General features: G+C 47.4%; 1 protein-coding gene across 1 annotated transcript in view; it reads left to right on the forward strand.

Moving 5' to 3' along the window:
* The window catches only part of Syk (spleen associated tyrosine kinase), a 70,252-nt gene that overhangs the window by 6,881 nt on the left and 36,884 nt on the right, over window positions 1–26,487 (forward strand). The window contains exons 2-3 of the mRNA XM_032884891.1: window positions 23,110–23,566; window positions 24,590–24,750. Coding sequence (XP_032740782.1) covers window positions 23,153–23,566; window positions 24,590–24,750 — 575 coding nt within the window. The 5' untranslated portion in view covers window positions 23,110–23,152. The remainder of the gene's footprint in view (window positions 1–23,109; window positions 23,567–24,589; window positions 24,751–26,487) is intronic.

Here is a 26,487-nt window from a genome sequence, read left to right on the forward strand (position 1 = left end):
TTCTGTCCTCACCACAGAAAGCACCAGAATTTGTCACATACACCTTTTGATGCAAGCTCTGAGACCGTGGCTTTGATCAGCACCTGTCCAATTCGGAAATGGTGGTTTCCGGGGGTCCTCTGAGTGGCATGACTGACAGAGGCGCCCAGGATCCTGACCCCACCATTTCCTCCATTTCTAGGTTCCCATTGTCTCATCTTGAAAATGATGATGAATGCCCATTTTCTGGAGCCTCTGTCTGATCTATTAGGTATACTCTGTGTGTGTGTGTGTGTGTGTGTGTGTGTGTGTGTGTATGTGTGTGTGTGTGTATGTGTGTGTGTATGTTGTCCATGATGCAGGTATTTGCAAGTATGTATAGAAACCAGAGATCAACCTTCATTGTCATTCCTCAAATACCATCTGCCTTGGGTTTTGGTGGTTGTTGTTAAGATTTCATTTGATATGTGTGTATGTTTGAGTGTATGTGTCTGCACCACAGGTATGGAGGTGCCCGTGGAAACTAGGAGACAGGTTGGATCCCCTGGAACTGGGATTTCAGGTGCCTGAGAACCACCTGATATGGGTGTCGAGAACTGAACCAGGAGCAAGGACAGCATGTACTCCAAGCCACTGAGCTGTCTCTTCACTCTGGTCCTGCTTAATCATCAAGAGCCTGGAGCTAAACAATAGACAACCTGGCAAGTGAGACCCAGAATCCTCTTGGCTTTCCTTCTCTCCTTCCCCAGAACTGGGGTTACAAGTGTGGACCTCTAGGCCCTAAAAATCTCATGTCAAAAATGCTAAACCTGGTGCCTGCTTTTGCTTTTTAATAAAAAAGAAAATCTATAGCCTCCAAGTTTCATCTTAATGGGAGAAACTTCTGGAACAAAGAGATATATAGAGCTCACAGATTGTCCCTTGGGGTTATACAGTGTCAATCATGGCCTCTCTTCCCATTAGTCTCAGAGTGGGCGTGCATGCCGCCCAGGTGGGCTCAGGAGGCTTCTCTCTAGCTCCCCTGTTGAGATGTTCAACATGGGGCCTGTAGCCGTGTACAACCCAACTAACTTAAACAAACTTGATGGTTCGATTCTGAAGCACATTGCCCAAATTGCAAGAGCCTTGTAGCTTGTGGCTGTGCCAGTGTGCATAAGTATTTCCAGGGTGAAATGACTGCTTCACCCTAAGTTAGACCTGAACCTGCCCCCACACCCAGAGGGTTTTGGGAGAGTCTGGAAGTGGGAGGAGTTTTGCCAGCCTTTCCTGGCCGTAAACACTCGCTCACAGAATATGAAACAGGCAACACTTGCCACGTTTCTATTGTAGAAACAGTCTCCCCATTGCCATAGGGGTTTCTTTTTCAATTGTCTTAACTAATACCATGGTCAAAAACAACTCTGAGGTGGAAAGGGTCTCTTTCAGCTTACACTTACTCCCATCATTGAGCAAAGTCAAGGCAGGAATCCCAGAAGCCATGGAGGAATGCTACCCACTGCTTTGGTCACAGGTTCATGCTCAGTTTGCCTTTCTAATGTAGCCCAGGCTTACCTGCCTCTGGTTCAAATCAGTTACAGTAGGTAAGCTCCTTTACATGCTGAGCCATCTCACTGGACCCCTTCTTTAGTGTTTGAGACAGGGTTTCATTCTGTAGCCCAGGATGTCCCAGAATTTACAGTACTCCTTTCTCCCAAGAGGTAGAATTACAGATGGAGCCACCACATATGGCTGATGGATCTGGATGGGTGTGTGTGTGCGCGCGCGCGTGCGTGTGCGTGTGCGTGTGCGTGTGCGTGTGCGTGTGCATGTGTGTGTGTGTGTGTGTGTGTGTGAAGAAATTCCTCAGTTGTCGAGGTTCTCCTGCCATGGGCCTCCAGTCTCTGTCAGGTTGACAATTAAAGCTAAGTCAATCCTCTTAAAGAGATCTAATGTCCTAATCAGAGAGGACCTAGGGGCCTAACTCTTACTTTAGCACAGCAGCCTCCGTGCGCACCACACACACTCCAGTGTGATCCACTCAGTGGTATGCTACTTCTGAGTCATAAGGAAAACTGAACTGGTTCCAGTTGTTGTCTTGCTGAAGTCTTACAGATGAGAAGGCAGCCTCTGAAAAACTGTAATGAATTCTCACCTTCTCAAACCGAGAGGTTGGTTCTGAGCATATGTAGCCCTCACAGCCACAGCTTCCTGAATATTGACCTAGCCTCAGACATAAAGTATTTAAAGACACCGCTGCTTCTGTCCTGTGTGCACACTGTCCTTCATGCCCTGGTTCCCTGACAGTACAGTCTGTTTACATGGCACTCACTATGCATTCTGTATCGTAGGGTATCTAATGACAGATAAAACCTGTGTGAAAATGCGAGCTTTGGTTTGGGTGAGAACAGCTTCCATGCGCTCATGTGTTTGAAGACTTGGTCTGTAGTTGGTGGAACTATTTGGGAAGGATTAGGTCTCTCTCTCTCTCTCTCTCTCTCTCTCTCTCTCTCTTTCTCTCTCTCTCTCTCTCTCCTCACCTTCCCCCTTCCCCCTCTTTGTGTGTATGTGTGTGTGTGTGTGTGTGTTTGTCTGTCTGTGTGTCTGTGTCTGTAGCCAACACAAATGTGTCCCTCTGCTTGTGGATAAAAATGTAAGTTCTCAGCAACTCCTTCAGTGCCATGCCTGTCTGTTGCCCTCTTCCCCACCATAAGGTCTCAGACTCTAACCCCTGGAACTGAAAGCACCAATAACTGGTCACGGTTTCTTTTCTAAGTTGGCTCTTCACAGCAGTAGGAAAGTAACTAAGACAGCAGGCGTATTCTACACAATGCTAAGGGCTCACGAAGCTGCAGAGCTAGGTGCCCTGTGAGCAGATCTGGGTGCCCCATGAGCATCTGTGAGCAGATCTGTGTGCTCCATGAGCACCTGTGAGCAGATCTGGGTGCCCCATGAGCACCTGTGAGCAGAGCTGGTGCTCCATGAGCACCAGTGAGCAGAGCTGGGTGCTCCATGAGCACCTGTGAGCAGAGCTGATGCTCCATGAGCATCTGTGAGCAGAGCTGATGCTCCATGAGCATCTGTGAGCAGAGCTGGGTGCTCCATGAGCATCTGGGAGTCAGTCCTCTTCAGATACTGTGCAGAGTTCAGTTCCAGAAACAGTCATTTTTAAATAGTTATTTTTATTTATGCTTTGGCAATTTCATGTGTTTATATAGTATATTTTAATTATATTCACTTACTAATTCCTTCCACTTAACATGTGCCCTCCCACCTTCATCTCCATCCCCTCCTCCACCTTCCCCTTCTCCTCACCACCCTCTTCTCCTCTTCCTCTTTATCTCCTCCTCCTCCAACTCTTCCTCCTTCCCCTTCTCACCACCCTCCCTCCCTCCTTCTCTCCCTCCTCCTCTTCCTCTTCCCCCTTCTCTTCCTCTTTTACTAACCCAGGGAAAGCAGTCAGGGTTGCCAGTTCCCAGGATGTTGGAGCTGTGCACTAGAACCTGGGGCAACCTTTCAGTAGCCACACCCTCAAGAAAAGGAGACTTCTTCACTCAGCAGCCATCAGCTTCCAGTAACATCTCAGCTGGGCGAGCCTTGCCTCTCCTCCTCACCGGTGCTGGAGGCTTGATCTTATACAGGTTCCATGCATGTGACTTCTCAGCACACAGTAGCCCGTGGCACAACCAGAAGGCAGCAGTTAACAGCACTCCTCCTCATACCCTGGCTCTCCCATTCTTTCTGTCCTCTCCTCCATGATGTGGGGATTGGGGAGATCCTTGATATTTGTTCATTTCTTCACAGTTTTAAAGAAAATAGTCAAGGTCTGGTTTGGAGCTCAGCGTTAAGCACATGTCTACCACATGAGGCTCTAGGTTTTTAGGTCCTGGTATTGTAAACATGCCCATGTGTACAAACACACAGACACAGACACAGACACAGACACACACACACACACACACACACATACACACACAATATATATATACACATACACAGAATATATATACACATACACACACAGACACACACACAGACACACACACATACACAGACACACACACACATAGATACAGACACACACAGAGAGAGAGAGAGAGAGAGAGAGAGAGAGAGAGAGAGAGAGAGAGAGAGCATACCAACATTGTTTTAGTACATATTTGGAGTCTGAGGTTTGTCTTTCTTCAAAGGGAGACCAAAAGAGGGCTCTTGTCCCTCTCAGGGGAAAAAATGTAAAGCCATGTTGAGCAGGTGCCCCCATTTGGTTGCTGGAACAGAGCCCCATGTGCTACTAAATCTGAGAGCAATTGGAAGGACATAAGCCAGCAAGAGGTCAGAACGCCCTTAGATACTTTTGGTGGATAGAAGTGAATTGGGAACCTGAGGCTATTCCAGGGACTGGGGACCCCTCACAGTGGGGGGTCTCCACTCCATCCCCTCAGCCCTTAACCACCTGGTCACTTGGAGTGATACGAGGCTGACATGCCTGCCTCTGGAATTCCTGTGCTGTGTAATCTGGGAGAAGATAATACACCATAAGAGGTAGTGCTTTTCAGGGCCCAGTGATTAGAAGGCTTCCTCCCTCCCATGAATCAGCCTGGTGTCAGGAAGTCAGGAGCCTGGGCTGCTCCAGTCACCACAGCCTCCCAGTGGGCTCCTCTGACAGCTCCCAGCACTGTCATGATCCTCTCGGGAAAACCTGCCGGATCATGGTGGAGGAATTTTAACTGAAAGAGAATATTAGTTATTTTTCTCAATGCTACAATAAAGCACATCCCACCCTGACCCCAAACGTAGTTTAAGGATGGTGTCTATTATTGCAGGAGGGGTGGGGTAGCAGAAGATTGAGACAACTGGTTACATTGTATCTTCAATCCCTCACAGACAGCAAATTTGTTTGCACCCTGAATCCCTCATCTGTCATGATGAACCATCTCGAACGTTTCTTGCACTTTCACGGGACTTCCTTAGAAAATCCAGGGGTAATTTGGAGAGTTTTCTTTGGCAGGTCCTCCTCCAGTCAGCAGCCCTGTGGCTGTCCTATGATTTCAGGAGCCACTTCAGAGCCCTGCCCTCCTTATGGAGAGCAGAGTTCCAGGATGAGTTACTTCCCTCCCAGGCTGCCTGCTGGGCACCCCTGAGAGCTGTTCCTGGGCCCCTGGCTCTTAGGGATTTGAAGATTCTGGAGAGCTTAGGACCTGACCACCGGTCTGTTGGGTCTGTTAGGGGAACTGCCAAACCCTTGGAGTACTGCTGTTCTTATGGCTGAGCTAGCTAGGACCAGGGAATGATCACCAACAGCACTGGGAGACACAGCTGGCCTTAGACGGTTTCTGTAGGCTGCAGTGGGCTGGATGTCTGGATTTTTAAGAACCATCAGTGACACAGAACACGGGCAGCAGGCAGCGGGCCTCTGCTCTTCTCATCCTTCCACAAAGACAGGGTCGGCTTTCTGTATAATTCATTCCAAGCTCTAAAGTTCCTTTCTTCCAGGCCTTGCAGAGCTGGATGGCCTCCTGGGCTGTTTGGGGACACAGCTCACCCACCACCTTCTGAGACTGAGGTCTTGCCAAGGAGCAGCCTATGATGCTATGCTGTGTCTGAGCAGTTGGGAGTGACCAGATCAAGCTAATTAGCTTATTTACGACCTCAAAGGCTCCAGTATGCCTCAGATCCCCAAATCACAACTCTCTGACTCTCCCACACCCCGTCTCCCACCCTGGGTACCAGCATTCTATCTTCTGTTTCTTTGAGTTTCAGAATTCTATACTTCATTTTTGTTTCACTGCTCACCCCAAAGACACCATTTGCACCAAGTCCAGCTTGGTGCCTTAGAGTTTTACTGCTGTGAACAGACACCATGACCCAGGCAACTCTTATAAGGACAACATTTCATTGGGGCTAGATTACAGCTTCAGTCCATAATCATCAAGTCAGGAACATGGCAGCATCCAGGCAGGCATGGTGCAGGAGAAGCTGAGAGTTTTACATCTTTATCTGAAGGCCACTAGGGAAAGACTGGTGGCTTCCAGGAAGCTAGGACGAGGGTCTTAAAGCCCATGGCCACAGTGACACACTTCCTCCAAGAAGGCCACACCCACTTCAACAAAGCCACACCTCCTAATAGTGCCACTGCCTGGCCAAGCATATTCAAACCATGACACTTGGTGAATTTATTGGCGTTAGAGGAGCCGTGTGTGTGTGTGTGTGTGTGTGTGTGTGTGTGTGTGTGTGTGTGTGTGAGAGAGAGAGAGAGAGAGAGAGAGAGAGAGAGAGAGAGAGAGAGAGAGAGAGAGAGAGAGCCAGTAAGAGCACAGGTGGCTTGAATGTAGCTGCTTCACTCAATAGCTCACCAAGGCTGCATCCCTGGAATTCCTGCCCAACTTGCCCACACACCCACACGCCCACAGAAGAGTCTCCTTTTTCCCAGTCTCCTTCCCTTAAGTTTTATGAGCTTCTCTCCCTCCACTCTTCAGTTGCCTGATCCTTGGTGTCTTTTCATCCCTGTTTCTCTTTTCTTTAAAAGGCAACTGTGGTTTTAAAATCTTGGTTCAGTTACCTTCTCAGGTCTTCTGTTAATTCAGTGATGCGGGGCGTTGGGGAGAGGAGGGCCTTCCCTCATTGCCTGTTCCTGTAGTGTCATCAGGGGAGAAGAAGGTTGGCATCGGACAGCCTGAGAAAGGAAGTCCACACGTAACAAACCAATCCAACGTCCACCTTGAACCATTTCCTTTCTCGGGCTGTCAGATCTTTATGATAAGAACTTTCTAGAGGTTGGGATGGATAGCACCCCGAAACATCAGAAGCTTAAACAGTAAAAAGCTGTAGTTAATACACACAGCTCACTAGGTTATTATCATAAAGATCTGAGAAAGAGGCCAGGGAGGGTGCAAACAATAAGTTTGCAAAGCACCTACATCCTGCGTGGGACATGTAAGTCAAGACAGAGCACAGGGTTAGAGCTATACTCCAGCGGCGAATTCCCCAATGGATTCTGCATTTCAGAACCCTCCTCACTTTCTGGGTCACTTATGGGACAAAAACCTCTACATTGGAGAGGGGCCAGGGCTTAAAGGAAACAGTTACATAATAACAAAAGGGCCAGACATCTAAGGAGATGTAGCAATGTGAAAAGTGTGCACAGATCAGCAGGACATCAAAATGCATAGGGTAAACCCTGACAGAAATGGAAGACAACGATGAAAGAGACAAAGCCAATATTATGGTCTGAATTTTTCAGTTTCTCTCTTTCTATAACTGATAGATCAAATAGAAAATCAATGAAGAGACCAGAGCAACACTGTCAACCAAGCTGACATTTGTGAGATTTTTGACTCTATCAACCAAAGAAGGCATGCCTCTCAAGTGCTCAAGGAATATTTACCAAAATAAAATGCACGCTTTGGAAACCCATTAATTTCACATTTAAAAAGCCACATAAATTGTTTTTAGAAGACAAAAAATTATACTAAATGTATCGTAAGAAAAAATTATCTGGAAAATGAATAATGGGTTTTTATATAACCCGCGAGTTGATAGAAGTCTCGAAAGAACTCTTAAAACATTTTAGCTAGCATGCAAGTGAAAATCCAAGGCTCTGGAGGATTAGTTCTGCAGTTACACTTGGTGGATCTTACAGAGGACTCATGTTCAACTCCCAGCACCCCACTGACAGCTCACCACTGTCTGTAACCCCATTCTCAAGGTATCTGATGTCCTCTTCTGACATCCATGGGTACTAAACACATGCATGATTCGCATACATAGATGTAGGCAAAATACTCATATGCATAAAATAATATATATAATATATATATTAAAAAATGAAAATACGGTTGACAAACATTTTTTTCAAATGATGCTAAAAGTAGTGCTTAGAGGGAAATCCCCAGCACTAGGTCCATTGCTATAACAAAATCCCAGAGGTTAAGTACGTTGTAAAGAAAGGGAGTTTAATTTGGCTTAACAATTTAGGGCTTAAAAGCCCAAGTTCAGGCTGTCACGTCAGGTGAGCCCCTTACATTACATGCCATCCTGGCAGATGGCACCAAATGGAGGAAGGCTGAGATTGACAATGGCTTTGGACGTGACCAAATTGGTGGAAGATAACAATTCATTGTCAAAGTAACTAACCCAGTCACCAAGACGTAACTTAGACCTCTGAGATAGCCATTAATCTTTCCCAAGGCAGATGCCTCAGTGAACTCACTCCCTCATACCAGACCCCACCTCTCAAAGGTTCTGCCCCTTGAATATGCCACACCTTGGCCAAGCTTCTAGCACTCGAGCCTGCGATTGGAGCACCCAAACCCTGACGATGCATCATTCAAAGGGAGTGTGTCAACTCAGTCACCTATAATTTTAGGCGAGGATGCTCTAATTATAGCAAAATAAGTTTTATAAGGACTACAAAGAATTATAGTACATTAAGCCTAGGCCTCAATGACAAAAGGAAGTAACATGAAAAAAAAACTCTGAAGCTAAAAATAGGAAACTATAAACCAAAATGAGCAAACCCCATTTTGAGCCTTTAAAATTATCAACTGAATTAGTAAATCGTCTAACAAGGTGTACAGTAAGTTGACGAGGAGAAAAATTGGTATGGCACACAGTTTTAGCCAGGATGCGTAGGGAACATGTGAGAGTCGGTGTGCCCATCCTGGTTGAGAACAACCATGTCTACTGATCCTCCTTCGGCTGGAATGTGTTTGGGAATCCCTGCCTTCCAACTGTAACTTCATTTTGACTATGAAATTATCAAGCACCGCCCTCTCCCCCCCTCCCCGACACACACACACACCCTCTCACTTCTGCTTTCTGGCTGGTCTTGCTTGCTGACACTTTGAGGAAAAGCCACTTCCCTAGTTGCAGACACCACTTAGCATCAGGGAGCCTCCACTTGCTCTCCTCTCCTTCCCTCCGTCTCTGTGGCCACCCCCATTTTCAAGCCTGCCAATTTGGTCCTTTCCACGCTCCATGCTGCCTGGTGCCCGGGAGCCCAGGCCATCCGCGACTCCAGGACAGGAAGGTAAGTCAGATTTGGGCAATCCATAATGGTGACCTCATGGCTCCCTGCACCATGGGCGGGCCTTAGCGAGCACGCCGATATCTGAGTTCGATATCGGCTTCCCCGGCTGATACTGTCCCTGGGCTACACCATGCCCTGGCCGACGTTTGTTTGCTGTGGAGGAGTTGACAATTACTGCAGTTCTCACGAGGCAGAGCCATCTTTCTTCCCCCAAGTACATAACCGTTGGCCCTATCTTTAAACACCGGGGTTAATTTGCGTCTCTAGATACAGCTGTGAACTCTCGGGAGTAATTCCACTCTAATTTCCCGGAATATTTTACGGGCCTGAATTTCAGAGAAACCCAGGTTACCTTGAGCAGGTGTGGCATGCCCTTTGTGTCGAATTTGGGTCGTTTGGCTTTCCTAGAGGCCTTGAGGGCCCTGTGCGTGTTGTTCTTGTGAGGTGGGCAGATGGGGAAGTAAAATAGTGCCTAATCGCCAGCAGCTTCAGCCAGGCCCCCACGGCCTACTGAAATGGAGTCTGCCGGTCACAGTATCCACTGTGGCCTCAACCCCAGCCACCCAGCTGGGATTCTCTGGGATGGGGCTTGAGGGGGGAACCGGAAGAATACTGTAACTTGGCTGTTCACCTATCCTGGATACTTGTCTCAAGATAATGGCAAGGAAAACTAAAAGACAATTCTTATCATGAAATGTCTGGTGCTTGGTCAGTTGTTGCTATTTTATGTGTGAGTGTATGTGTGTATATGTATATACCTGTATGTATGGTGTATGTGTGTATTGTATGCATAGATGAGTATATACCTATATGTATGGTATATGTGATTGTATACATATGTATGTGTGTATTGTATGCATAGATGAGTATATACCTGTATGTATGGTATATGTGATTGTATACATATGTATGTGTGTATTGTATGCATAGATGAGTATATACCTGTATGTATGGTATATGTGATTGTATACATATGTATGTGTGTATTGTATGCATAGATGAGTATATACCTGTATGTATGGTATATGTGATTGTATACATATGTATGTGTGTATTGTATGCATAGATGAGTATATACCTGTATGTATGGTATATGTGATTGTATACATATGTATGTGTGTGTATGTATGTGTGGTGTGTATGTATTGTACATATATGTATGTGTATACACCTTTATGTGTTTGTGTGTGGTGTATGTATATATGTATATTCCTTTATATGTATGTGTGTGTTGAATGTATATATGTGTATATACCTTTATGTATGGTGTATATGTGTGTAGTATGTACATATATGTGTTTATACCTGCATGTATAATATGTCTGTGTGTGTGGTATATGTATATATGTATACACCTTTATGTGTATGTGTATGTGGTATATATGTATGTTGTATGTATATCTGTGTATATACCTTTATGTGTGGTGTATGTGTATGTGAGTGTGGTATGTACATATATGTGTATATGTCTCTCTGTGTGACATATATATATATATATGTATATGTATATATATATATGAATGAGCCATCACCTGAGCAGGCAGAAGCTTGGACCTGTAAATACTTTCTTCCTTTGTTCCAGAGTCATCTGCAGGTAAGGTCAGCCAGTCACATAAGTACCAGTGAGAACCAGGGTCCGTGGAGTCGTGGCTAGATCATGGCAGCTGAATTCCAAAACTTTCTTCTCTCTACATGTTGTTAGGGAAGCAGTGCATTCATGCTCTCTCGGGTGCAGTTGCTTGCTGACTAGCTTGCAGTATCCATTCAGCAGGTCTGTCCAGTGGGTCGGTGTTTAAGATTTAAGAGTTACGTAAACTGGGGCTGGGAGATGGCTTTGTCTTGTCAAGCAAACACAAAGAACTGAGTTCTATACCCAACACTGGGGGTTTTAGAAAGCTGGATGTGCAGAGAGGTGGGTGTAATTCCAGTGCTGGGGAAGTGCGGAAGAGGCAGATACCTGGGGCTTGCTAGCTAGGTGGCCTGGCCTCCTTGGCTAGTTCCAAGCCAGTGGGAGGTCTCGTCTCAAAAGCCAAAGTGGATGGCATCTGAAAAGACGGCATCCGAGATTGGTCTCTGACCTCCATACACTTGAATACCCACTCATCCATGAGCATGTACAAATAGAAAATGCGCTTAGGTGAGCTGGTTGCCTGTTCGTAAGTAAACAGTTAATCTTCTGTGGACTACAGGCGTCCTCTGTGACTTGTGCTAATGACATCCAGGTAGGCATGGAGACCAGCTTAGAGGCTTGCCTTCGAGATCTGAGGATGTCCAGCGGTCAGCCGAGAGGAGGTCAGCCTCTGCCAGATGTGGGGATTCTCTACTCTGAAGCTGCCTCACACCGGTCTGGTTTTAAAGGGTCAGGACAGGCTCTTGTGCATTTTATTGGCCCTCTATTTCTGAATGACGGTGGGCATCAAGCGGGTCAGCCCTGGCTGTGATTCCTGTCTCTGAGGTACAGGCGTATGCATTCTGAGACATCTCCTGTTACCTCCCGAGCTGCCAGGATGAAACATGGAGGCGCTCCTCAGATAATAGTGTGGCTCCTCCTTGGGAAGCTAGGTGTCTGTGCAGTGTGACATCCAGTCAGGGTACAGGAAGTCTTGGGGACAGAGCTCCTGTAAGATAGCCTCCCAGAGGACAAGCCAATATCTGACAAGAAGCTGAGGCAGCTGCCCTCTGTGGTTCAGACCCAGGGCCCTCTGGGTTCCATTCTTCCCTGCTTAGGCCCCACGTTTGGACCCATGCGTTTTCTTCATAGTGAGATCTCCAAGTAGAAGCCATGTGAATGCTCACAGCTCCAGGAAAAGCAGTTGCGGGCAGTTAACTGCAGATCTCTGTGCGGTGGGGCGGCCTGTCACCAACCAGCCTGACTGGCCTAGTGAGACTGACTCTCCCTCCAGGCTGGCCTCATTCCTCTTTTTTTATGAAAATTAGCATAGCGTCCCCCCTCCCCCAGAGGAAGTTTTTCTTTTAAATGAGGTTCTAGCATTTAATTACTCAACTTATGGCTGCAAGGAAATTTCCCAGGTACACTTGAGTGGGGCTGTTTTGCATTGGAGTGGCCATGTGGTTTGAAGTGAGAGAAACCTGCATTTGCATCTTCCTGATTTTGTTTTCCCTGTGTGGCCCAAAGTGGGCAGACGTTACCCTTGGCTGGTATTTTCCCAGAGAGCTGTTTCCCCCAATCACAGACCACAGTGCACCGAGGGCTCTTGTGGCCCCGTGATGGGAGAACCAGCCATCTTAAATGACTAAGAACTGCTGTCAGTGTCCCACAGGGAATGGGATGGGGTAGCTGGAAGGGGAGGGGAGCCTCGTCTGCAGAGGCCATGCTTTGGTCTCCAAATGGGCCGAGGCTAGTCAGAGAAAGGAATCACGACACGGGCTGCCTCTTCTCCTCCAGTTCACGTCTAGCTAGCAAGTGTGGGAAATAACTCTTAATAAATATACTTGCGTATAGGTGAAGATAATCTTAGCTTACAAATAATTGGTTTTTTTCAAACCTGCCAAGGCAGCATTCTGGGTCTTTTCAAAGACCTGTGGGGAGAAGGGCGGATATTGCTTAAAGCCACTGAACACTTGTTCATGGATTCCTATTTAAGGATTCACTGTTTCTTGATCCTGGGGGGGGGGGGATGGCCCAGTCAGTGTGCTGCCTTGCAAGCACAAGAACATGAGTTCAATCCCATGCACACTCACAGAACAACAACAGTAGCAGCAGTCATGTTGGTTCACACCTCTCAGCCGAGGTAGGAACGCATGGATCCCTGGGACTGCCTGGCCAGCCTCGCCTGTTTGGAAAGCCCTATGCCAGTAAGAGAGCCTGTCTCAGAAAACAGGACAGCTAAGGTTGACCCCTGCTGTGTGTGTATGTGTGTGAGTGCGTGCACATATGCATGCTCACACAAACACATACACACATGCACACGCATGTGCATACACGCACACGCACGTGCACAATGTACACATGCATGCATGCACACACATACATGCGTGCACACAGGCACACACATGTCACTAAGATGTATTTGTAACCCTCGTCAGTTATGGCACTCTGTCATTTGCGGACATGCACTAAATGATTTCATTCTGTCTCTGTGAGAAAACCCTCTGACCAAAAGCAACTTGTGGGAGGAAAAGGTTTATTTGGCGTACACTTTCGGGTCACAGTTTGTCATCGAGAGGAGTCAGGGTGGGAACTTAAGCAGGAACCTGGAACAAAACCACATAACAATGCTGCTTGCTGCTCACTTTCAAACTTGTGCTTATCCAGTTCTCATATACAGCCTAGGACAACTTGCCTAGGGATTGTGCTGCCCATGGTGGGCTGGGCCTTCCCACATAAATCATCAATCAAGATCATCTCTAGTAGACTTGGATGCAGGCTAATCTGACCCAGACAATCCCTCACTCGAGGTTTTAGATGACTGCTTGTTCGTCAAGTTGACAAGATAACCAGGACCCTCTTCTTGTCTTGCGGCATAGATGGTGCCCATATTCTTGGCCCATATTTAGGGCCACTCGTTGTTGGTGACATCTCTATTGAAAATAGTCCCAAGAATGAGGCTAATGTGCTGCCTACTGTCCCTAAGCACACAATGGCTGCTAGGTGCCTCATTAAGTAAATTCCCATGTTGGGTGAGTTTCTTACAAGCATAGAGTCCTGCCCAGAGTTCAATGTCAGTGTCTTGACAATGGATATGAGCTATTTCTTTTAAACAGAGTCCTATCTATCCGCTACAGTGTTGTTCCTTGTCTGGGTGGAGGAAGTGTAATCAGGGGATCTCCAGGATCAACTTTAAAAGTTCCCTGAGAAATGGTCATTGAAACTTTGTAAATTCTTAGACTCTTCTGTAGAAAGTATCTGTGGCTCATCATAGGAAGTAGCTACAGTTAGTTTTGTGCATTGGGAAGTAGGATCAAGGTCAAGGGTGTGGGGGGAGAGGTGGAATGAGAAAGACACAGCGCTGAAGATGTGTAAGCCATGACGCTTGTGTCGGTAAGATAACCTGAACTCTGGGGTTCCTCCATGACCCCAACCACAGTAGGTGGTAAGTCCTGAGCTCTGAGGATGCTGTCCTGAGGGAACTCAGGCTGAGTACTCTGGCCCCTGGCCTTTCTGTATACATAGAAAAGAAGCGAGGGCAGATAGGGTAAGACTGGCGGCGGCTGGGAACATACCCTCAGGCGTATGTGTATGTCTCCACACCTTCCCTGACCTAAGTTCATTCTCCTTCTCTCTCAGATTCTGGGTACCAGAAAGTCTTCTCCAGACTGCCAGAGCCTGGACCACTGGTTTGTTGAGAGTACATTGAGATATTTGTTAGGTTCTGGTTGTGCTTGTGGCTTGCCTTTTGGTACCTGCTTTCCAGGATCTAAGGATCTTCCCCGGCCTGCCCTGAGAAACGCGATTCTTTAATTAGCTCAGTGGCCATCAGAAACATTTTCAAGGGCAGGCACAGCTGTTGCTCAGTGTCTCTGAGGTCGTGGGCTGACAAGATAATACTACATTGGTGCCTACCATAGGACAAAGGTCACACAGTCCTCCGTAGTCCTGGGACTGGGGAATTGGCATGTGATTGTCTAATGGGAAAGGAAGTTCAGAAGTCAGTGGGTGAGCAATGTGCTTGCTCTGCAGCATGGGGACAGGGCTGGCACTCACCCATGAAAAGGCAGGGCTGGCAAACAGAGCCAGGCAGAGCCCTGGAGCTCCCAATGTACATCAGAGAGCTCTAGGTTTAATGAGAGACGCTGTAACAAAAATGATGTGGAAAGAGAGGCATATACCCGAGGTCAACCTCTGGCCTTCACATGTGCATGCATTATGTTCTCTCTCTCTCTCTCTCTCTCTCTCTCTCTCTCTCTCTCTGTGTGTGTGTGTGTGTGTGTGTGTGTGTATGTCTGTGTGTGTCAATGTCTCTGTGTCTCTGTTTCTGTCTCCCCCCACACACACACACACAATCGCATGCACACACACTCACATGCATACGCCATTGTAAAATGGTACCCTGTAACTCGTTATGAGACTGCTGACAGATGCTCAGGGCTGGCAGAGGGAGAGAAAAACTGCCCAGCATGTAGCATTCAGCTTTCTCCATCACCTAAACTACAGGTTTGGAGGCAAGGCACCTTTAGGGAATGGTGCCTTAGCCCTTTGATGTCTGCAGTCTCTAAGGTCAAGGCCCTCTCATTCTCCACTCTGCACACCCATGGAGTCTGCTTTACAAACCCAGACAGCCATTGACCTCTCCCTATAGCAGCAGGAAGCTGAGAATCAACTCTGAGGGCGTCTGTCTAAGCTAGAGGCACACAGGCAACCGTCATGCCTCTGGATTTAGCATTTTTTGCCTAGAGTCCCGGGAAGCCTGCCGTGGACTCGTGGACGTATCTGAGATTGCAGGAAGTGTGCTCTGGTTAGCCCCTAGCTTAAACCTGACAAGGACCGAGCCTATGAAGGGGCATGGCTGTGCTCTGGACTTAACCGGTACAGTGTGTTCTGAGGGTGCGATGGTATCATATCTAAGCATCCCACTTTTCTCATCCTTGCGTCTGTCTTTATTTGGTGAGCACACGCCTTCCTGCACAGCACGTGCTTCTATTCCTCCTCTTTTATATCTGCAGAACCCACTCCTCCTATCTGCTCAGAGCCTGCTGTCATGGGGCTCCAGTCGCCATGGCACCCGTCTCCCATCCGCAACCAAAACACTACAGTCGCTCTGGCACTGTCCTCCATGTTCATAGAAGAACTGGGGAGGCGCATGGGTGTCAAGGTCATGCAGAGCCAGATAGGACACCAGCAGAACTTGCTTTTAGCTTCTGCTCTGCATCCCATCCCTGCTGCCTTCTAGGCTTAGAGGGCATCATCTTAGCCAAGAGGACCTCTAGGCCTCTGCTGTTATACCGCACGATGCTTACAGAAAGGGAGATGGCTTCCTCGTCAGATTAGCTGCTTCTGCTTGCAGGAGTCCATCAGGAGCCAGTCTGTGGACTGTGACATGACCTCAGAGAAGGATGGTGTGATCGGGGTCACTGGAACCCCAGGCAATACTATAAACACCCCTCCAGTCATTTGTAATTACAATTGTGCCCAACGTGGGGTCTCAGGGTGGGGTTGGAGTAAGTAGGATGGGGGAGACTAGCTAGAGAATGGGGGTTCTAGTTTTGCAGCCACGGGGAAGCCATCGTCCATGCTGGGTACTGATCTTAGGTCCTCCATGCTCCTACCCATAACCCCCTCACCCACATTCTATAACTAAGCCTAAGAAACCCATTGGTCGCCTAGAGTGAATTTTGGTGGATTCTTTGGACCCTTATGAGGGTGGTGGAGATGTTGTTTATGTCTCCCTTGGGGAGGAGTTTCCCCAACATCTGCTCATTGTTGAGAATGATCATCAAATAAATGAGGGGACTTTGAGTTATTTAATAGATCACACAAAGACACAAAGACAGGCTGCATCAAATCTGTGGTCACATCACTGCAACTAATCTAGTTGGTTTCCAGTGCAGTAGAAGAGGAGTTCCCGTCACCCTAAACGTACATACCAAGGACTGGTCTGGCCCCTCTGTCAAGACTGCCCAGGCTGAGCAGCTCTGAGATGAAACTTTGAAGGGCTCTGGAGAAACTAATGGACAGGATGGGGTGGCAATGCACCTGTCTTCGTATGTAAATAGGGGTGGGGAGGGTGTCGAGACCACATGTGGAAGAGAAACTCCTCATTCTCCAGGAACCTGGGGCAGATGCTGGACAGCTGGACCCACCCACAGCTGTGCTTGTAGACATTTGGCCTAGGCCAAGGAGATGAGAGAAGCAGCTTCAGGGTTGCTTCTTCTTCTTCTTCTTCTTCTTCTTCTTCTTCTTCTTCTTCTTCTTCTTCTTCTTCTTCTTCTTCTTCTTCTCCTTCTTCTCCTTCTTCTCCTTCTTCTCCTTCTTCTCCTTCTTCTCCTTCTTCTTCTCCTTCTTCTCCTTCTCCTCCTCCTCTTCTCCCTCTTCCTCCTCCTCCTTCCCCTCCTCCTTCTCCCTCTCCTCCTCCTCTTCTTTTTCTCCTCCTTCTCCTCCTTCTCCTCCTTCTCCTCCTCATTCTCCTTCTTCTTCTCCTTCTTCTTCTCCTCCTCCTCCTCCTCTTTCTCTTCCTCCTCCTTCCCCTCCTCCTTCTCCCTCTCCTCCTCCTCCTCCTCCTCTTCTTCTTCTTCTGTATAAAAAGATCATGTACAACATGAAATTATGTGGGAAAATTAGGAAAACACTCATGCGCTATAGATACCGCCAAATAGGAAGAGTGTATTGACTGCCTGTGGGCAGACCTTTGAGGTACTTGAGAGCAACTTATATGAATGGTGTCCTAGGGCTGCAGAGAAAAGGCGGGGAATCTGATGAGACAGCATTTCGTTCCTGAAGCATGGAGCATGTGACAGAGGTCCCTTCCCCACAAAAACCATGAGTTTGCGTAAGACATGAGTGAGCTCCATCAACACAGACAAGGAGCTAGGCATCCGGACAGCTGGTTTGCAGGATCCTCCGGACTTAGACAAATTAGACTTCGAGCATTTTTCATTAGGGAAATAGCATAGACCCACAGTCAAATCTCTAAAGGGAAGAGGAGCAGGTGCCAATTAAGCACGGGTTTTATGGACATCTGGTAAACCCTGAAACATGAGCCACCGAGTTAGAAACTTACATTTTCATATAAGGGAAAGATGGAAGGAGTGTAGAAGGGAAATGAACACTTAAGTGAGTTTAAACGAAGATGGATTGGGGAGCAATGTGGTGGGCAAAGACACACCAAAAAAATCAGATCGTGGGGCTGTCAAGGGGATGGCAGGAACAGACCACAGGCCTGGGAGGGAGGAGAGTGATGAGGGAGAATGCTGTAACCAAGACGAGATAAGCTTTGCATCCAAGCCCTGGAAGGATAGTGTGAGACACAGCTGAAGTGGCTGGAGTCAGGCCAAGGAAGGCCACTTGGGCTGGGTCTGTACTTGCCAAAGAGGAAATGAACAAAGAATGAGGCCCAGAGGAGAGGACCAGGTACAACTGGGAGGTGGGAGTTACCACAGGCAGTGTTGGGAATGGGTGAAGAACACCAGTGGCTTGAGGAGCCATTTGCAGACTCTATTGTTGCTAGGCAAACCCTCTAGACACTCCCTCTAGACCCGTCAGCCCTTGGCCCATTGGTAAAGATTGGACTTTGAGCATTTTTCATTAGTTTGTGCCAGCGTGTGCCCATGCTTGGAGAGAAACCAGTCTTTTATGACTCCAGGGATGATCTATGGAGGATGGGAGAGAGGGAAGGCTCAAAAGAGTCTCCAGCACCATCTTCACTGGATGTTGCAGTTGCTCTCCCCTCTGTTATGGGAGAAAGCAATATGGTGGTCCCTCAAGATGAGGGGTCAGGGTAAGGAGTGGAGTCGGGAAGGTCAAGCTACCTTTGGGCATCCAAGAGTGATTTAGGTGCGCCAACACAGAGCGCTGACCTCACTAAGAAGACTGGACGTCCGTTTAATCAGCCAATTATGATCAGCAAAAAATGTTATGACCTTCCAACAAACATTGAGAGCTGCCCTGGGCATGGAGGTGTAAGGGTCCTGTTCATATCTTCCACAGCCTGCCCTGCTGATATGTTAAAGGGATGTTACCAAGTGACGATGAACTGTGGAGAAGGCTGAAGTGGGGAGGGAAGACAGACAGCCAAGAGGATCTCAAAATATGAAAAAAAAAATTCCCTTGGTCTGGGGAGGGGGGTAGCTTAGTGGGTAAGGCGCTTGCTTTGCAGGCACAAAGGCTTGAGTTCACTAACCAGAACCCATGCAAAACATCTAAGCTTGGTGGGACACTCATGCCTGTAACCCTGTTGTTTGCCTTCTACACCGGACCAGTTCTCACTGGGAAGGCAGCAATGAGGGTATGGAGTCAGCCAAGGGCCCAAGTTTATTTATCTTTGGTAATTCTTCTGCTTACAACTCTATTCTAAGGCTGAAAGTCATTGGCTTTTGGTTACAAACTCTTGCCAGGCACAGCAGGGAACTGAGGAGAAAAAGGGCTTAATTGCCAGTGCTTTTCTCTCTCCAGCTCAGGAGATCCTTATTACCCAAGGGAGAGGCTTGGCGCTTATTAACTCTTTGTGAACCAGAAAGAAAAGGAAAGGAAGAAAAGGAGAATTCAATCACACACATGGACCCTTGCAGACTCTCGATGTAAAAAGAAAAAGGCTTGATTCACTTCAAATGCGCGTGCACACACACACACACACACACACACACACACACACACACACACACTTGATAGATAGAACAAAAGCTCCCATGAGCAAGTTCCATCAGAAAGTGCCAACACAGGAAAAAATTCATTTATTCTGAATGAAAAATAAGCTCCAACCTTTATCGCTCAGAAAAAGAACAAGCTTCTACCTTCTTACTGTTGCAAGTAAGAAAACGCCCCTAAGTAAGAAAAAAAAAAGTTTCTTCTTTATTGCTGAAAGAAAAAAGGCCTCATCTCTCTATTGGTGAAGGAAGGAAAAACGCCTTTTCCTTTTTACTGCTGAATGAAGGAAGCCGTGTGTCCTATCGTCATCGTCCTTAGTTCTTATGCTTTCTCGGGAGAATAGATCACATGGTTTTCCAAGTGTCTTTACATCTGAAAAAGACTCACAGCAAGTTCAAGACATGTTCTCAGGTCAATAAATCGAATAGGAAGTTGCAGCAGAAATATGTACCAGTGTTTCCATTAAGACTAGTATCTAAATAAACATTAATTATCTGTCTTCTAGATCTATAAACTCATTAAAAGTTTAAAACAATAATTCTTACAGCATAAGTTAGCACAGTTTTGTCAAGAGGCAAATCATCTGCTGTGTGTCTCGTTAGTATTGAAGTTTTTATAGATAAATCCCGTCAATATTTTATCTTTGATCCTTTCACCTGTAATAAATTTCCCTTCCCAGTTTATGACTGTTAGTTATCAGAGAATGGTTTCACAGCTGGCCTAGAAGGAATATTTTTCTGATCATAGATTTGTTCCAACCCTGCTTCCTTGTCCTAGTGCAATTGGCCTGTGACACATGAACAGGTACAGAGCTCTAAAAGCAGCTTTCATACTATAGAGGGCTCAAAATTACTCGTATAAGTCTAGGAGTGCTATATATCATTATAACCATTACTAGGAATTATAAAAAAAAAAATCATCAATTGGTCTACATAGCATTACTACAGGAAAGTACATCTTCATTGATCTGCAGAAAATCTGCCCAACAGGCTGGGCTAATACCCAGGAATCATTAAAATATGTAATAATAACAGGAAATCTCTTGTGCCTGGCCTCTCAGAGCTCACCCATCACGGGCCATGCAAAAATGGTGGTCCACTCCAGGAAAGGCATCCGCTTACCTTTAGCCTTTCCTAGATGGCTCCTGACATAATCCCAGCCCTGGAGAGGTAGAGAGAGGAGGATCTTGGGATTTGCCAGTTGGTCAGTCTAGAGTATCTGGCAACTCCAGGTCCAATGAGAGACCTGTTTCCAAAATTAAAAAAAAAAAAAAGTGATTGAAAACAGCATCTGAGGTTGACTTCTGGCCTCTAAAGGTACACATGCAGAAGCATCCACATGAACTAGCATGTATGCACACACATGTCTACACTATTAAGGCCTTCTGTGCCTAACTTACATCTTAAAGAGAATGAGAGATTTACTGTGTTCTGACAGGTTCCCCATACACCTCACTGCTACCTGTACGGTGTGCGCAGAGGTAAATACTGGCTAACTCTGGGCACAGGTAGAGTGGGGAGGAGTAAGGGATTGGTTTGCCAGCACTGGGGTCTTGATATCTTCCTCAAGTTTATGCTTTTACAAAGTGGCTTCACACACTTGTTAATGCCAAACTATGCGAAGATAGCATTGAACTGAGAGGAAGAGCAGGAGTCTCAGTACTGTCTAGGGTGTTGACTGTGAGCTATGGATTCTCTCTGCAGTCAGAAGAGGGGAGCTCAGACATGACACGCAAGCCACAGTGGCTGGTACAATGAGTTCAGTGGAACCTGAAGGAACGCATGTGTTAGTGTTGTTTGAGGTCCTTTATGAGTCGGTTTGTTCGTTAAGCTTTGCTTTCTACTACCACGATTCAATATTCCGACAAAAAAATGATTTGGGGGAGAAAGGGTTTATTTGGTGTATAATTCCAGGTTGCATTCACCTCTATGGCAGTGACAGCAGAGAGAGGTCATGGACACATAGTGGTTTGCAAACAGTGAGAGACTACAGGACTCTAGAACATTCTTTCATGTTGCTCGGGGTCCTCACTGGGCATCTCCCCAGCACGGACACCCTGATGAGTTTGGTTAGATCAGTGAGTAGCGTGGGTTGCTGGGGTGGCAGGAGCTGTGGTGTCTGAGGTCCATGTGATCGATTGGTTATCAAAGGTTCCTAGAAGGTGTAATACAGACGAGCTGAGGAGCGCTGGGCGGTGGGGGGTGGGGAGAGGCGGGAGGGCTTGGCAGAGAGAAGGATGTGACAATATGGATAGACTGAGAAGAGGAAGGTTGGCTGTCCTGGTGTGGGGACTGAGATGAAGTTGCGGAAATTGGCCAGACAAAGGACATTCGATAATAATCAAATATTAAAGAAGCCCTACCTTCTGCGGACTGTTGGAATACAACGGAATTCACCCCCGTGGGGCTGCCGCAGGGTACAGTGTCGGGACACCATGTCACCTGTGCCCACATGGCATCTTTAGGTTGTGCAGCCTCAGGGACATGAACGTGGTGTGTCTATATGTCTTCATGCTGTGTTGTCTGTATGTGTGGTATGTGTGTATGCTGTGTTAAGTGCGTGCCAGGCAAGGTGTGCTTGTATATTCTGGGTACATGCACTGGCTGTGTATGTGTACTGTGTGTGGTATGTGTGAGCTATATGTTATGATGTATATGTGCTGTGTGTACCATGTGGTGTGTGTACATGTAATATATGTGGCATATATTATGATGTTGTGTGTGCACCTGTGTGTAGTACATGCATGTGGTGTGGGGGGGATATATGTTTGCAGTATGCTATGTGCATGAGAGGTAGTTTGAGAACACGGAGAAGCAAGTGCTCTCTCCCCAGATGAAAGAATTGCTTCGTCCAGCATTTTCTAGATGACCAGCATTTTTTACTTGAACACTATTTGAACATTTTCTGGGTGGCACTGTGTGTCTTTTTCCTCACAAATATGTCTGCCATGCACTCATGTCTCTTCTGCCGAGTGTGTTCCTCAGAGGTAGTATCTCCCCGTGTCAAGCTCCTTACACACCTCCAAACTACCGACCTTTTTTTCTGCTTTGTAGGGGAAGGAGACCGAATCAGCCAGGGCTCTGGATGTTTCTCTCAGAGGCACCCAAGGCCAGAGAGTGCACTCTGGGTAGATGTCACTGTTTATAACTTGGGGAGTCACTTGCTGCTCTTTCTACCCCAGGCAGGAGAAGAGAACGCCTGTAGTAACGAGGCCATGGCTACGGCTCTCTGAGGTGTGACTAACAGTGCGTGTTTATGCATTTCCATCATGTGATGCTCTTGGCTGAGGACCCCAGCACCACATAAACCAGACGTGGTAGTTCGTGCCTCTGATCTCAAACTGGGGAGAAGGAGGCAGAGGGATTAGAAGTTGAGGGTCATCCTTCGCTACATACTGAACTGAGTTCAAGGTCATCTTGGGCAACTTAAGACACAAGAGACTGAGGAGGGATGCTTAGTTTTTCTTAGCCTGTTCTGTGCCTCCTGGGGCCATCTAGGGCTCTGAGGTCTCACTGGTTCTGTCCCTTGGACCACTGTCCACACTCAGGCTATGCCCTTGAGAACGGCGTCAAAAGACTTCTGTGTTTCTTCTTAGAATTCCTTGTATCAGCTAGGGAAAAAAAATACTAGCGAATTGGGTCACCTTTGTCGAAGGCCATGGATTTGGTTAACTAACCACGGGATGTGTGCTGGGAGACTGTGGAAATGAAGTAATAGAACGGACAGCACACCAAGTACCCACGCCGTGTGAGCATTCTAAGCTAAAAAGGCTTGTGTCCCCGTGAAGACGGTTCTGGTGGGCATAGCCAGCGTCTCCTGTGGTTTGGGTTCCTCATTGCGACTCTCCCTTCTTCGTGGTCCCCAGGTACTTCTCCACATACCTCCCAGAGCTCTGACGGGGTGCAGACATGGCGGGCAATGCTGTGGACAACGCCAACCACCTGACCTACTTTTTTGGCAACATCACCCGGGAAGAGGCCGAAGACTACCTGGTCCAGGGAGGCATGACCGATGGGCTCTACCTGCTACGCCAGAGCCGCAATTACCTGGGTGGTTTTGCTTTGTCAGTGGCACACAACAGGAAGGCACACCACTACACTATCGAGAGAGAACTTAACGGCACCTACGCCATCTCCGGGGGCAGGGCCCATGCCAGCCCCGCAGACCTCTGCCATTACCACTCCCAGGAACCCGAAGGCCTTGTCTGCCTCCTCACGAAGCCCTTCAACCGGCCCCCGGGGGTACAGCCCAAGACCGGACCCTTTGAGGACCTGAAGGAGAACCTCATCCGGGAATATGTGAAACAGACCTGGAACCTTCAGGTGAGTCTCGTGAGACCACAGAGCCCTCTGAACCTACGCGGAAGCCTTTGCCTCTTTTACGCAAAGACTGGGCTAGCAGGTGGCTGTGTGGCACCGCCCCTTGCTGCCTTTCTTCCCACCCTATCTATGTATGGGGCCAACGCAGAGTCCTCACGCCCCCCTCTGCTCTGTCCTCCCTTCGCCATGAAGGAGAAGGTTGTGTTTAAATTTTACTCCTTTGGGTATTTCTTTTTTAAATCAAACTGTGGCTATTCATACCAAGATCTCCCCCTAGGAAGAAAAAGAAAATCAATCCTCTCCGCACTTAATCCGATCCTCTGTTTTTATTTCCCCCTTGTTTCCTCCTGGTCCAGGCTCTTCCCCTGGGCCTCCTCTAATGGCCTTCCTGAAGCATGTTGGGGTGGGGTGGGGAAGACGGGACTGAGGACACGGCTGAACCCTGACAGACATGAAGCCACAGGTGCCTTCCTCACACACGTCATCCTTTCAAACTTTCTTTGGTTACACGGATTGAATCTGTGTGTTGGAGGCGGGCGTCTACAGGTCTACAGCATGTGTGTGGAGGTCAGACGACTTGCAGGGGGGTCAGTCTTTCTTCCACCCTGTGAGTCCCGGAAATCAAGCTCAGACAGGCTCAGCCCCCCGGCACCTTTACTGCAGAGCTGCCTCACGACCCCCGACCTCACACGCATCTTACAGCTCCTCGCCTGCTGTGAAATTACCAGGTTTTCACACTGAAACTAGTTTGAGTATAGATCCTCCTTTGGAGGATCTTAGCCCCTTGGTATGTGATCTACATATTCAAAATATTTTGTGTGGCTTTTCAAGAGCCCATCTCTTCATTCCAAAGTATATTCCTTTATTTACACACTTGAAGACATGTGAGTGATTTACCAAAGTCTTAGTTATGAATAAGAGAAAGGTGAGCGAGGCGGGGAATAGAGTTTAGTGCGATAGGACCTGGAATGGATGGGTCCAAGTTCTCTCTACCTGGTCAGCTCAGTCTCTCTCCACTTACTGCAGGGCCAGGCTCTGGAGCAAGCCATCATCAGTCAGAAGCCCCAACTGGAGAAGTTGATCGCCACGACGGCTCATGAGAAGATGCCCTGGTTCCATGGCAACATCTCCAGAGACGAGTCAGAGCAGACGGTCCTCATAGGGTCAAAGACCAACGGAAAATTCCTGTGAGTGTCAGGCCATCGCCCTCCCTCCTCACCCAGAGGTAACAGCGTCCTCGGTTTAGAACTCAGGTGGCCCCAGGAAGGTGTCATACATCACCATCTACCAACATGGGAGTTGCTGTCACCTGTGACCCAGCATGTGTTTTATCTAATCTGACCACACAGTGTGACATCATTCATGCCTAAAGAAAATGGTGTTCAGCTCCATGAGGGTTGAGTTTATTATCCAACATGGTGAGACCTGAAGTGCTTTGGATTGGGGGTGTTTTTTTATTTATTATTTATTTAATATTTATTAATATTTATTTATTATATAGAAGTTGATATTTATTTATTATATAGAAGTACACTGTCACTGCCTTCAGACATACCAGAAGAGGGCATCAGATCCCATTACAGATGGCTGTGAGCCACCATGTGGTTGCTGGGAATTGAACTCAAGGCCTCTGGAAGAGCAGCCAGTGCTCTTAACCCCTGAGCCATCTCTCCAGCCCTGGGGGTGTTTTCTGATGGGGGAAATATTTGTACACATGGAATGAGAAGTCTTGGGGTCTCATCCAAGCCTGCATTAGAAATTCATTTACGCTTTCGAAGTACTTGATGATTATAATTTCTGGGCAATTTCTTGTGTGTGTAGGTTTTTCTGCTCACACATGTAAATGTATGTGCACATGTGTGTGGAGATCAGAGGTGGATGTTGGGTATCTCTACAGTTGCTTTCCGTCTTATTTATCTTAATATCTGTTTCTTATTTATTATTGTGTGTGCGTGCATGCTGGTGTGGGGAGTACTTGTGCCAAAGTACGTGCGCATGTGAAGGTCAGAGGACAACTTTCATGGAGTCACTTCTCTCTGTCCACCTTTGCATGAGTCTCAAGGACTGAACCCAGGTGTCTTAGTCAGGGTTTCTATTCCTGAACAAACATCACGACCAAGAAGCAAGTTGGGGAGGAAAGGGTTTATTCAGCTTACACTTCCACATTGCTGTTCGTCTCCAAAGGAAGTCAGGACAGGAACTCACACAGGGCAGGAACTTGGAGACAGGAGCTGATGCAGAGGCCATGGAGGGGTGTTACTTACTGGCTTGCTTCCCCTGCCTTTCTCAGCTTGCTTTCTTATAAAGCCCAGTACCACCAGCCCAGGGATAGCACCACCCACAATAGGCTGGGCCCTCCCCCCACCCTTGATCACTAATTGAGACACAAAACCAGCCAGTACATTTGACAACCACCTTTGCCCCATGAATTAGCTCTCTGTCCTTCCCTCCCACCGTGCATTTTGAGAAACAGTCTCTCACTGAAGCTGGGGCTTGCTGATTTGTTTATACTGACTGGCCAGCAGCCTCCAGAAGTCGTCTATACCTCTCCAGTGCCGGGGTCCTGGGCACTTACCGCCACACCCAGATTTTTACATGGGTTCTTGGGATGCACTTAGGATCCCGTACTTGTCTTACAAGCACTTTTGCCAACCGAGCCCATTGTCGTCCCTGTCGCCTAGCATCAAGGTAATTCTCCCCACAATATTGTTAGTGTTTTCAGAGCGCTCAACCTGAATTCTGCCTCAAGCGACAGACATGGGACACAGAGTGTGGTGGTAGAGCAAAGGTACGGTTTGTTCACTCAGATCCTGGGCTTGAATTCTGTCTGCGCTTGAAACTGAGGGCTAACGCCTGCATTCAGGTGCAAACTCCTCAGAGCGGCTTACACTAAACCTGGATGTAGCTGTCCGAACCGAAATAGG

Source organism: Rattus rattus, chromosome 14 (assembly GCF_011064425.1).
Source record: "Rattus rattus isolate New Zealand chromosome 14, Rrattus_CSIRO_v1, whole genome shotgun sequence".
Taxonomy (NCBI): Eukaryota; Metazoa; Chordata; class Mammalia; order Rodentia; family Muridae; genus Rattus; species Rattus rattus.